This window comes from Hibiscus syriacus, unplaced genomic scaffold (assembly GCF_006381635.1).
Source record: "Hibiscus syriacus cultivar Baekdansim isolate YM2019G1 unplaced genomic scaffold, ASM638163v2 tig00110556_pilon, whole genome shotgun sequence".
In the NCBI taxonomy this organism is placed as follows: domain Eukaryota; kingdom Viridiplantae; phylum Streptophyta; class Magnoliopsida; order Malvales; family Malvaceae; genus Hibiscus; species Hibiscus syriacus.
Genome location: NW_024062779.1, coordinates 798,772 through 811,519, shown reverse-complemented (window position 1 = coordinate 811,519; position 12,748 = coordinate 798,772). Strand labels below are relative to the sequence as shown.

Below are 12,748 nucleotides of genomic sequence, written 5' to 3'. Positions count from 1 at the left end.
TTAATATTTTATTTATAAATTAAAGTTATATGAATGAATTGTTAATATGTATATTTAAAATTTTAATTTAATATAAATTTACATATTTAATTAAGGATAAATCTATATTAAATAAGTTAGCGGATAAATCTATAGAAAGATTAAGGGTCGAATTGCAATTTAAAATTAGAGTCAGAAGCAAGTTACACTAAAAGTAAAAGGTCAATCTGTTGTAAGTCAAAAATCAAATAAGGAGCAAAAGGTTAAGCCTTAATTTAATTAAGTCGATACCCTCAGTTTTGCGTTACTAACTTACTAGCCGTGTGGTAGTATTTGCACATCAATTGCTAATTTACGTGGGGACACATGCAATTACGTCCGTCCATAAAAAATCAACAAATAAAAACTACGTAATTAATACTACTATCAATTTCTTGGTTTAAATACATGACATGTGTATGTATAAATGGTTTAAATACGCATTCTTCTATTATAATTTAAGATTCAACAATAATGGATGTTTAATTATTTTAATTTAGAAATATGAATATTAAATTTTCTTTGAGTAGTTTATAGTAATTATAAGGTAATATTTATTCATAATATTTTAGTCTATTGAGAATATATATAATTCCTATTAAGTTTATAACTATTTAAATTCAAACATTTAAAGAAAAATAGCATATTCTTTTATCACGAAAATCAATATAAATACTTAATATTTTTAAATTATTCTAATGATATTATATAAACCGTTTAATCATTATATTATGCATTTTGCAGAAGGGTTTGTCATGTAGCAAACAAATAAAATTATGGATAAAACGTCACGAAATGAAATGATTAAAGACTTTGAAAACTAATTTAATATTAATTTTGTTACTGTTGCATGTCTTTATATGTATGTTGTGGGAATTACCTACTGAACCAACTGTTTAAGGACCCACTTGTCCGTCGACCAAACCGGGCAGAAAGATAAATTCCTTGTATCGGTTCTATGTTTTTTAGTGATGTTATTGATCATGAATATATAATGTACATCAATCGGTCAATTTAAAAAAAATCGACAAGGGGTAACCACCTCTAAAATGAAGCACGTATTTTCATTATCATTGGTGATTTTTATATTTTTAGTTTGGTGTCGAAGAGGAAGAAGAAAAAAACACTGATATTTAAGGGTATGATGGGTTTCATAGATCATATATGGAAAAAAAAACTTAAGATTTGAGCTAGGGTAAATATTATACACTTAATTATTGGTATACCATATGGATTGAGTTAGATTGTTCGAATATTTCTTTTGAGGTAAAAAGGATACATAAAAGCCATGTACTTCTAAAAAAAATCAATGTGACTTTTGTACTATTTTTTTCTTTTCAATGTGCCCTTCAACTAAAAAAAATGCAATGTGTCCTTTGTTGGTTTTTGGAAAATATCTCACATTGGTTTTGTATAAGGAGGAGGGGAAATTCTTTTGTTATAAATAGAGCTCTCCTCCTCCTTAGTTTAGCATCCCACAAATATAAGCCTTCTTCACTATTAAAGGCTATTTGTACACTTTCTCTCTTTGTAATATTTCCTCTACTAGTGAAATATTATTTTAGTAGTGTGCGAGGAGGTAGACATATTTTGGCATAACCTCGTAAATTTTGGTGTTCTCTTTATGTCTATTTAATAGCTATTGTCGGGTATAGTTGTTGTTAATTATTGTCATATTAAAATTACTTATATTGGTAGTTCTGTCTAAGGAAAGTGGGTTTTAAGAGGGACCATTGTGAACCCTCCTCTTTCCTGGGAATCTACCTTGGTGTGATTTTTAGTACAATCATTTTCACACTAGTCACCTAGATAATAATTTAAAAGGTGAATTTGTTATTATTGGTGGAAATTAACCCGAATTCCACAACAATTGGTATCAGCGCTCTTGGTTTATTTTAGTATGCTCTGTGGTTGCGGCTTAGGCTGGTCTTCCACATCAGAAAAAAAATTCCTTAAGATAATTGGCATTCCGCATTGACAGCTATTAAATAGAATTTGTAGCAGAAATGGCAGACGCAACAAAAACGTCCATATCGTCGTCAACAACTGTGACAAATGTTAGATTTGCAGTGGAGATTTTTGATGGCACCGGTCATTTCGGCATGTGGCAAAGTGAGGTTCTAGATGCCCTATTTCAGCAGGGTCTAGACATTGCTATTGAAGGAGAGAAACCAGATGATGTTGAGGAGAAAGAATGGAAGAGGATCAATACATTGGCATGTGGTACTATTCGATCGTGTCTTTCAAGAGAGCAGAAGTATGCATTTTCTAAGGAAACTTCTGCAAGTAAATTCTGGAAGGCACTGGAGGAGAAATTTTTGAAGAAAAGCGGTCAGAACAAGCTCTACATGAAAAAGAGATTTTTCCGCTTCAACTATGTACCAGGTACCACTATGAATGATCACATTACTAGCTTTAATCAGCTGGTGACTGATCTGATAAATATGGACGTGACTTTTGAAGACGAAGATATGGCTCTGATGTTGATGGGATCACTTCCTGATGAGTTTGAGTATCTTGAAACTACTCTACTTCATGGGAAAGTTGATGTGTCTCTCAGTGAAGTAACTGCTGCCTTGTATAGTTATGAATTGAGAAAGAAAGACAAACAAGAAAACACAAGTGTCGAAGCAGAAGCTCTTTTTGTTAGAGGTCGTTCGAAGAGTCAGAATAAAGGAAGGAGAGGGAGATCGAAGTCAAAGTCCAGATTGAGAAAAGATGAATGTGCCTTTTGTCGAGAAAAAGGGCACTGGAAGAAAGAATGTCCCAGGCTAAAGAACAAAGGCAAACCTGAAAGGGGAAAGGCTGTCTCAGAATCAAATGTGGTCGAGTATGATGATGCAAATTCAGATTTCGTATTCGCTGCTACGCCATCAACCAGTTGTTCCAGTTCATGGCTGTTAGATTCAGCTTGTAGCCACCATATGACCCCCAATAGAGAATGGTTCTTTGATTTTAAAGAACTAAAAGGTGGAATTGTCTACACAGCAAATAATTCCCCTCTTGACACACTTGGGATTGCTTCAATTCGCTTGAGGAATTAGTATGGATCAATCAGAACCTTAACAGGTGTCCATTATGTACCAGATTTAATGAGAAATCTCATCTCTGTGGGAACCTTAGAGTCAAAAGGTTTAGAAGTGAGGGCAAAAGATGGGATTATGAGGATTATCTCTGGTGCACTGATGATAATGAAGGGAATCCGGAAAAGAAACAATGTGTATTACTTTCTGGGTAGTACAATTGTTGGGACAGCAGCAGTGTCAGCTTCTACTGATGAACAAGAGTCAGAAGCAACCAGGTTATGGCATATGCGCTTGGGGCATGTTGGTGAAAAATCCTTGAAATTGCTGATAGATCAAGGATTATTGAAGGGTGCTCGGGCTTGCAAATTAGCTTTTTGTGAGCATTGCATCAAAGGGAAGAAGACGAGGGTGAAATTTGGAACAACAATCCATGATACTAAAGGTATTTTGGATTATGTTCATTCAGATGTATGGGGGCCTTCTAATACAACTTCATTGGGAGGAACACACTTTTATGTCACCTTTGTTGATGATTTTTCCCGGAGAGTTTGGGTGTATACAATGAAGACAAAGGATGAGGTGCTAGGATTTTTCCTTAAATGGAAAAAGATGGTGGAGACTCAAACAGGTAGAAAAATCAAACGTCTCCGTACAGATAATGGTGGAGAGTACAAAAATGATCCATTTCTAAAAGTCTGTGAAGAAGAATATATTGACAAGCATTTCACTGTCAGAAGTACACCACAACAAAATGGGGTGGCAGAGCGTATGAACCGAACATTAGTGGAGAAGGTTCGGTGTATGTTGTCTAATGCTGGGTTAGGCAAAGAATTTTGGGCTGAGGCTTTGGTCTATGCTTGTCACCTTGTCAACCGCTTACCATCGACTGCTATTGGTGGTAAAACACCATTAGAGAAATGGTTTGGAGTACCTGCTACAGATTATGATTCTTTACATGTGTTTAGTTCCACTACATACTACCATGTTAAGGAGTCAAAGCTGGATCCAAGAGCAAAGAAGGCGATCTTTATGGGGATCACCTCTGGTGTGAAAGGCTATCGTCTTTGGTGTCCAGAAACAAAGAAAATAATCTTCAGCAGGGATGTTACCTTTGATGAATCTACCATGTTGAGAAAGGCGACTTCAGAAAAATTAGAGCAGACAGATGGAACTCCCAAATAGGTGGAGTTTGAAGGAAGCAGAATTGACCCAGTCAGTAAAGAAACTGATGTTGACTCTTCTATGGTAGAAGAAGAGTCAGATGAAGAAGAGGTTTAGACCCAAGAACCTCCACAGCAACATGAATCAATTGCACTCAGAAATGGAAAGAGGACCAATAGACAACCTGCTCGTTATGCTGATATGGTCTCTTTTGCATCACCAATTGCAATTGATGACATTCCTGTCACTTTTAATGAAGCAGTCCAAAGTTCAGAACATAAAAAGTGGAGGATCGCCATGAATAAAGAAATGCAATCCCTTTAAAAGAATCAAACGTGGAAACTAGCTAGTCTTCCGAAGGGAAAAAAGGCAATTGGGTGCAAGTGGGTATATGCAAAGAAAGATGGATTTCCTAATAAGAATAACATCCGCTACAAAGCAAGATTGGTGGCTAAAGGCTACGCTCAAACGGAGGGAGCTGATTATAATGAAGTATTTTCTCCAGTTGTAAAACATTCCTCCATCAGAATTTTATTGGCTTTGGTAGCACAGTTGAAATTTGGAACTAATTCAGATGGATGTAAAAACTGCACTTTTACATGGAGACTTGGATGAGGAAATCTACATGACTCAGCCAGATGGATTCAAAGTTGCTGAAAAAGAAGAGATGGTGTGCAAATTAGAAAAATCGTTATACGGATTGAAGCAATCTCCAAGGCAGTGGTACAAGCGATTTGACAAGTTTATGATAGGGCAGAAGTACACAAGAAGCAAATATGATCATTGTGTGTATTTACGCAAGCTACAATACGGATCCTATATATATCTTCTTCTTTATGTTGATGATATGCTGATAGCTTCCAGGAGTCAGACAGAAATTGCGAAACTAAAGACTCAATTGAACAGGGAGTTTGAGATGAAGGATCTTGGTGAAGCAAAGAATATTCTAGGCATGGAGATATCAAGGGATAAGAAATTGGGGAGGCTTTGTTTGTCTCAGAAAGAATATCTGAGGAAGATACTAAAATGTTTTGGCATGAATGAGAAGTCAAAACCAGTTAGTACACCTCTTGCTCCTCATTTCAAGCTCGGTGCATCCATGTCACCTAAGGATGATGCAGAACGGGAATACATGTCAAAGGTTCCGTATGCAAGTGTTGTTGGTAGCTTAATGTATGCAATGGTGTGTACGAGACCCGATATTTCACAGGTAGTTGGGGTTGTGAGCAGGTATATGCATGATCCTGGAAATGAGCATTGGGAAGCTGTGAAATGGATTCTGCGGTATATTCTGAACACCATAGATGTTGGTTTGGTCTTTCAGCAGGACAAACAAGATGGTCAGTGTGTAGTTGGGTATTGTGATTTTAGACTATGTAGGTGATTTGGACAAGCGTCGATCAACTACTGGTTATGTGTTTACATTTGTAAAAGCACCAGTCAGTTGGAAGTCCACCTTACAGTCAACAGTGGCTTTGTCTACTACAGAGGCTGAGTATATGGCAGTTACAGAGGCTGTGAAGGAGGCAATTTGGCTTCAAGGGTTGTTTGGTGAATTGGGAATGAAACAAAAGCACATCAAAGTGCACTGTGACAGTCAGAGTACTATTCATTTAGCAAAGAACCAAGTTTACCATGCAAGGACGAAGTACATCGATATTCGATATCACTTTGTACGAGAGATTCTAGAAGAATGTGGAGTCATAATCCAGAAGATTCGGACCACTGAGAATCCTGCTGATATGTTGACAAAAGTGGTAACTGCGGTCAAGTTTAAACATTGTTTAGACTTGGTCAATATTGTTACAAATTGAAAGATGAATTTGCAGACACTACTGAAGATTGAAATTTTTTGAGAGACATGTGTGGAATTTTCCAAGGTGGAGATTTGTTGGTTTTTGGCAAATATCCCACATTGGTTTTGTATAAGGAGGAGGGGAAATTCTTTTGTTATAAATAGAGCCCTCATCCTCCTTAGTTTAGCATCCCACAAATATAAGCCTTCTTCACTATTAAAGGCTATTTGTACTCTCTCTCTTTGTAATATTTCCTCTACTAGTGAAATATTATTTTAGTAGTGTGCGAGGAGGTAGGCATAATTTTGGCCTAACCTCGTTAAATTTTGGTGTTCTCTTTATGTCTATTTAATAGCTATTGTCGGGTATAGTTGTTGTTAATTATTGTCCTATTAAAATTACTTGTCTTGGTAGTTCTGTCTAACGAAAGTGGGTTTTAAGAGGGATCATTGTGACCCCTCCTCTTTCCTGGGAATCTACCTTGGTGTGATTTTTAGTACAATCGTTTTCACACTAGTCACCTACATAATAGTTTAAAAGGTGAATTTGTCATTATTGGTGGAAATTAACCCGAATTCCACAACATCCCTTTGACTAATGTTTTTCGTCATTGACCAATAGTTTAATTTGTTAAATCTTGTTGATGTGGATGCTTTCTCAAGTATGTTACGAAGGGAATACTTCTTGCGACTGTTGGTAGAGACATTTATAATAAGTTTCTGGTTGCATGGGTAGTTGTTGAAGGGGAAAGAAAATAATCATGTAGATGATTTTTGAAGAAACTTATGATTGACTTAGAGCATCCTAATGACGAAAGACCTAACGGAAAACATTGGTCAAAGGGTCATATTATTTTTTTTTTTGAGTTGAAGAGTCACATTAAGAGAAAAAATAGTACGAGTGACACATTGGTTTTTTAAGAGTACATGGACTTTGCGTACCCTTTTATCTTCCTTTTATCATTCAAGATTTGATTTATAATTTTAATTATTGTTAATCGAATATATTTTTATATAATATTAATATATTTTTATAATTAAATGAAATTTTTTTAATTTTAAATAATAATAAATATTTAAAAAGTGTTTCATATAAAACTTAAGTTATTTATATTTTTTGAATTCAAATTATTATAAATTAATGATGGTAGTTGAATTAAAATTTTATATGTATGAAATATTTAATTGTTAAATAATAAATTGGATATGGTGGAGGAAAGCTAAATTTAAAAAAAAAAATCTTGTATAAGTAGCAATTTTGTTTGGACAGTGTGTTAAAAAAATATTTTTTTATAAAGAGTGATATATTTTATTTGTTCAAATGAGAATATTACAGTGTTTGGAGAATATGTTTCAATCACCTGACGTCTTTGACAGAAAACGTAGAGAAGATACGTCATTTTTTCGTAAGCTTATTTGAGAAATTTTATTATTATTAGTGACTATATTTAATAAAGTAAATTTTAATCATTAGTTTGTACTAAAGTATTTATAAAATAAATGAAGTTATTAAATTTGTTAAATTTTAATATTTATATTTAATTATTACTTAAAGAATTTTTTAAATGACATGAACATGAAAATATTTATTTATAAAAAAACAATTCGTTTTTTACGAATAAATGATATGAAGATGAAGAAATTCTAAAATAAACATGAATTATTTTAATAATATGAACATGAAAATATTTATAAAATAAATAAAATAATTTTAATTAGTAAAAGTTAATTAGAATTCATTACTTCCATATGACGAGTAAAAGAATTTAAAATTCTACTCGTTACCCGATGTTTAGTTAGTGGCTATAATTTTTAAATTTAAAAAAGAACTTGATACGCCCACATAACGAGTTTCGTAATTATTTTTTTAAAATTTATAATATTATATATTATTTTAATTATAAAAAATTAATATATTTTAAAATAACTCATCATATAAAAGTGTCGAGTTTACCTTACCCTTAACAAAGATTATAATTATAAATTATAAATTAATGTTTAAATTAATCTGTTAAATCAAATAATTAAAATTTTACATATCGCTACACCTAGACTCACTACAGATATTACGGGAAAACGAATCTCAACCATCAATTTGTATTTTCACTTATTAAGGGTCTAGATCAATTATAAACAAGATCCGCACTCTGCCCCTGGACTCCCTCTATATATTTCCATTGAACTCACTGTCACTCTGAAAAACCTACGATAACCCAAAAAGGAATCAAAAGGAGAGCGAACAAAACAAACAGAGCAATTTTCTTTATAACCTGTAAAGATGGCGTCGGCGAGTACTTGGATGTTGTCGTTAAAGATGCTCTTTATTTCTACGGGTATATTGGGAATAGCTATGGAGCTTAAAGTCTCTGTTCCATTAATTCTGGAATTTTGTGTCTCTCAAGCTCCGTTATGGTGGAGTACGTTCCGTTCTTGGCTCGAGCCTCCGTACCTTTACGTCATTATCAATGGAATCATCATCACAATTGCAGCATCGTCGCGGTTTAACCTAAACAACAGCGAGAAAGATCAGACGGAGCAGATACAACAGCAACCGAAGATCTCGGTGGATCAACGGCCAGTGGAGGAGTACGATATAAAGAGCGGCTGGGAATCCGATGTAGTAGAATCCAATGTTTTCCTTTACGAGCAAAATCATAGAGGAAAAGAAGTGGAAACGATGATTATTGAGGACGAGAACAATGTGGCGGTTGAAGATGACCGAAATGGAGATGACGAGTTCGTTATATCCATGTCGGAGATTATTCCTCCAACTAGAACGATTTCTTCGGAGATTCCATTGGATGCTCTGTTTCCACAGGAGAAACCTGCGCTTTCTTCTAGATATGGTCACCGGAAACATGTCAAAGCCAATCTTGAAGGTATATTCAGCATTTCCCTCTTGAAGGTATATTTTGTCTATATCTAAGTTGTCGAAATTCAAAAATAAAATTAGAAAAAAGCTTAGAAAATCCTTTTCGGGAGAAGCCTCTCTCCGGTAGCTTTTCAGTTCTTTTATCCTCATGTTCAGCAATGCGTCTACCTGACGCGCCAATTGGAAAAAATGAGTCCAAAACAGTGGTACGATGAAAAAGTGAAGCATTCGTAATTAAGGAGTAATTAGTTAATTAATTAATGCTGTGCGGATGGTGCTAATACAGGTGGGCTAGCGTTGAGAGTGGCGAAGCCAAAACGGCATGAGACGCTGGAGAACACGTGGAAGATGATAATGGAAAAGAAAGCAAAGCCGCTGTCGAGACACTTGCAGAAGTCGGACAAATGGGAAAATCACGGCCGAGATATCAACATGCAGGCATCGCCTGTGATGAAGAAATCAGAAACGTTCAGGGACCGGACTAATTATGAGCTGCCACCTGTACCAGTAAGCTCTTTTCCGACTTGGGGAAAGCCGAGGAAAGAACCGTCACTGAGTCAGGAAGAGTTGAATCGTCGGGTGGAAGCTTTTATACAGAAATTTAACGAGGAGATGAGGCTACAGAAACAAGAATCGCTTAATCAGTATATGGCGGAAGTTGGCCCCTAAATTACCATAGTTATATCAGATTAGTTTTTGGAAATTTGTTTGCTCCAATAAGTTTTATATGATTGGAGACTTGTTTTTTAAGGTAGGTTTTATATTTTTGACGGTTTGGGTGTTGATCCTATGAATTCATAGTCATAGGAATTAATAATTTACTGGAGTACGAATTTTTACTTGGCGGGAAAAGTAAAATGAATAAATGATTTTGATTTTAAAAAATGTTTTGGGTGTCGTCATTGATTTTTTGTGTTAGGTAGGTCAAATACCTAAAAATAATCTTTTAAAATAGTTTTTAATAAAACATAATTTAAAAGATAAATTGATCTGTATAACCAAAAAAATTTAGTAAAAAGGGGATTCGTGGTCGGTTACGTTTAGGAAGATTAGCACCCCTATAACGCCCAAAATTGGTACCATTAATTATAAATTGTCTCTATTATTAAAAATTTAAGAATTCAAAAATATATTTAATTCATAATCATGTGATTTCAAATTTATTAGTATAATTCCAAGAAAATATTAACTTTTATAAATATATATTTTGTATATTTTTATAAATAATATATTTATTTACTTAAAAATATCAAAAAAACTTCTAGTTGCTTTAAGACATTTATTTTCTTAATATTAAAAAAAATAAATATTAATAAAACATTTCTCTAAAAATAATTAATATATATATATATAATTTAAAAGTAGGATATTCAATTATTTAAAAATATCAAAAAAAGACTTTTAGTTGATTTAAGCAGTCATTTTCTTAATATTTAAATATTAATAAGAATATGATAATATAATTCGAAATATCATAAAATATAAGTATTAATAATGTGGTTTAACCATAATTAATTAATCGGAATATCATAATGAATTATATATATATATATATATTTGTAACACCCCTAACTCATATTCGACCTGAATACAAGTCCAAGATGTCACATTGACTTTTTAAACTTTAATTCTTAAAGAAAAATCCCGGGAATTTAAAACTTTCATTAAAACAAAATACTTTAATTTAAATAAAAGAGACCACTTAATACAAAATCGATCAGAGCATTCGTAATTAACCACTTATTACATACCAACACTTTATACACAACAAAATACCTACTTTGTCAATTACTTATGATCTGATTTCTTAGTAATGTTGTTGTCGTGCCACTGTTATTCTGAATCTTCTTATTTCTTGGTACATACGTGTAAATCACTTACACGCTAAGTCATAGAATTAGTGAGGCAATAAATGAACATGCAACAATATATTCATAAATATGCATGTATCTATTACACAATAACATATATAATCATATCATGCATGTACAAAACTTACCTTCTTGTACCACTTTCACTTTACTTTGTGTTTCAATTGCCCATATATATTATTGAGAATAGAGGTATGTGAGTACATAGAGGTTGTGCACTAATGCTGTCACCACAGCTCGTATCAATTCCCTCATGGGGCACCGAACCTTAGTTCAGTATTCGTCCCGAAGGACTGTCATATATGTCTCGTAGGACCACTACATCCCAAAGGACTACGTCCCGAAGGACTATTATACCCTCGACTCTTGGCATGCCAATTACACCTATAGCTCTCATATCGTATACTATAGGCATTATTCTTATATTTATCATGTACTCATGTCATGTTCATGTATCTCATGTCATTTCTCTTGTGATCATGTAGCTCATGTCATGTCTCATATCACATGTGTATTTGAATCTATTCATATATATACATCATTTATCCAATCACATGAACATATATATGCCTTATGCATGTATTACAATAATTATCATGTATGCATGTTCACAACTATTGTACATAAAAATCAATATAGGAATTAGACTTATCACAAGTCTTATTCAATTATACTATACATATAGTATGCACTCATCTTAGCTTTGCTTTGATTCGATTCTAATCCTTTGATCGTTCCGGAATAAGCTTACTTTTAGTATCTACATAATCACACATGGATCTATATCAGTATTATAGCTAATATACTCTAATGGTTCACTCTTTAGATTAAGATAAATGTCAATTTTCTCTTTTAATGAAGGTATGCATCGATGCACTACTTGTGCATCGGTGCATAAAATGCATTCGATGTTTTATTATTAATGGAATGCATCGATGCATGCCTTATGCATCGATGCACTAATTGCATTCGATCTTTTTATTTTAAAAGAGTGCATCGATGCACTACCTGTGCATCGATACACCTTCAAACAATTTCTGGGTTTTAACCTTGATGCATCGATGCACTATGAATATGCATCGATGCACTCTGCCTAGAATCCTCTTTTTGAACCCGAAAATTCATTCATTTTGGATTAAATCCTTCATGTTTAATCCTCTTTTTCATTCTTAACTATAGTACACATCCTTAAACCAATTTATACTCATTTATTTCATCTTAAACCTCCAAATTCTATCCTTCATATGTAATTTAAGAATTACATCAATAAATCAACATGTTTGAATTCCACTTTTAACACTTCGTATATCTTAACTAGATTAATGACAAGTCAAATTTAACTTTCAATTCTAGTTATGAACTCTATTCCAAGATATCATTTAAGAACTTCAAATCTTAAATCTCTCCTAACTCAATCATCCTTTGATGTTAAGATAACTTAAGCTTTCCTTAAGCTTAGTTATTATCTAATAATCAAAACCTAATATTAAATTTAACGAGAAACTCAATAATCAGAAATCTTACCTTTGCTTTTGTTCACACGCACAAGGAAGAAAGAAGAAGAAGAGAACTCTGGAAGTCTTGGGTGTTTTCTCCCCTTCCACCCACGTATATCCTTATATATACATACTTATCCCTTCTTTAATTATTTTTCCTTGCAATTACTCTATTGTCCTTTCATTCATTCTTCCTTTCAATTCCATCCTACACAATAATTTACATGTAAATCTTTATACTCTTCATTCATTTTATTTTAACCACCAAATTCTGAGACTTTACAATTTAGTCACTAACCCGGTATTGAGGATGTTACAACTCTCCCCCTTAAGAAAATTTGTCCTCAAATTTTCATTATGCAAAGAGGTAGGGGTACTTAATCCTCATGTCCTCTTCGCGTTCCCATGTTGCTTCCTCTACTTTGTGATTCCTCCACAAGACTTAACCAATGGAATAGTCTTGTTCCTTAGTTGCTTGACTTCGTGAGCTAATATTTGAACAGGTTCTT

At 33.4% G+C, this 12,748-nt stretch overlaps 1 protein-coding gene across 1 annotated transcript; it reads left to right on the top strand.

Annotated features, from left to right (window-relative positions):
* The first annotated feature begins 3,074 nt into the window (after nucleotides 1–3,074).
* LOC120131791 lies at nucleotides 3,075–9,541 on the top strand. Its single transcript, XM_039148701.1, has 3 exons — nucleotides 3,075–3,087; nucleotides 8,235–8,879; nucleotides 9,159–9,541. The coding sequence occupies exons 2-3, from the start codon at nucleotides 8,279–8,281 to the stop codon at nucleotides 9,539–9,541; spliced, it is 984 nt and encodes a 327-aa protein (XP_039004632.1). The 5' UTR covers nucleotides 3,075–3,087; nucleotides 8,235–8,278.
* Nucleotides 9,542–12,748: the final 3,207 nt, after the last annotated feature.

Excerpts from the sequence above, each read along its gene's own strand:
- LOC120131791 (XM_039148701.1), top strand. The coding sequence starts at position 8,279 with ATGGCGTCGGCGAGTACTTGGATGTTGTCGTTAAAGATGCTCTTTATT. Across the intron at positions 8,880-9,158 it reads TGTCAAAGCCAATCTTGAAG|GTGGGCTAGCGTTGAGAGTG; the intron begins GTATATTCAGCA and ends GTGCTAATACAG.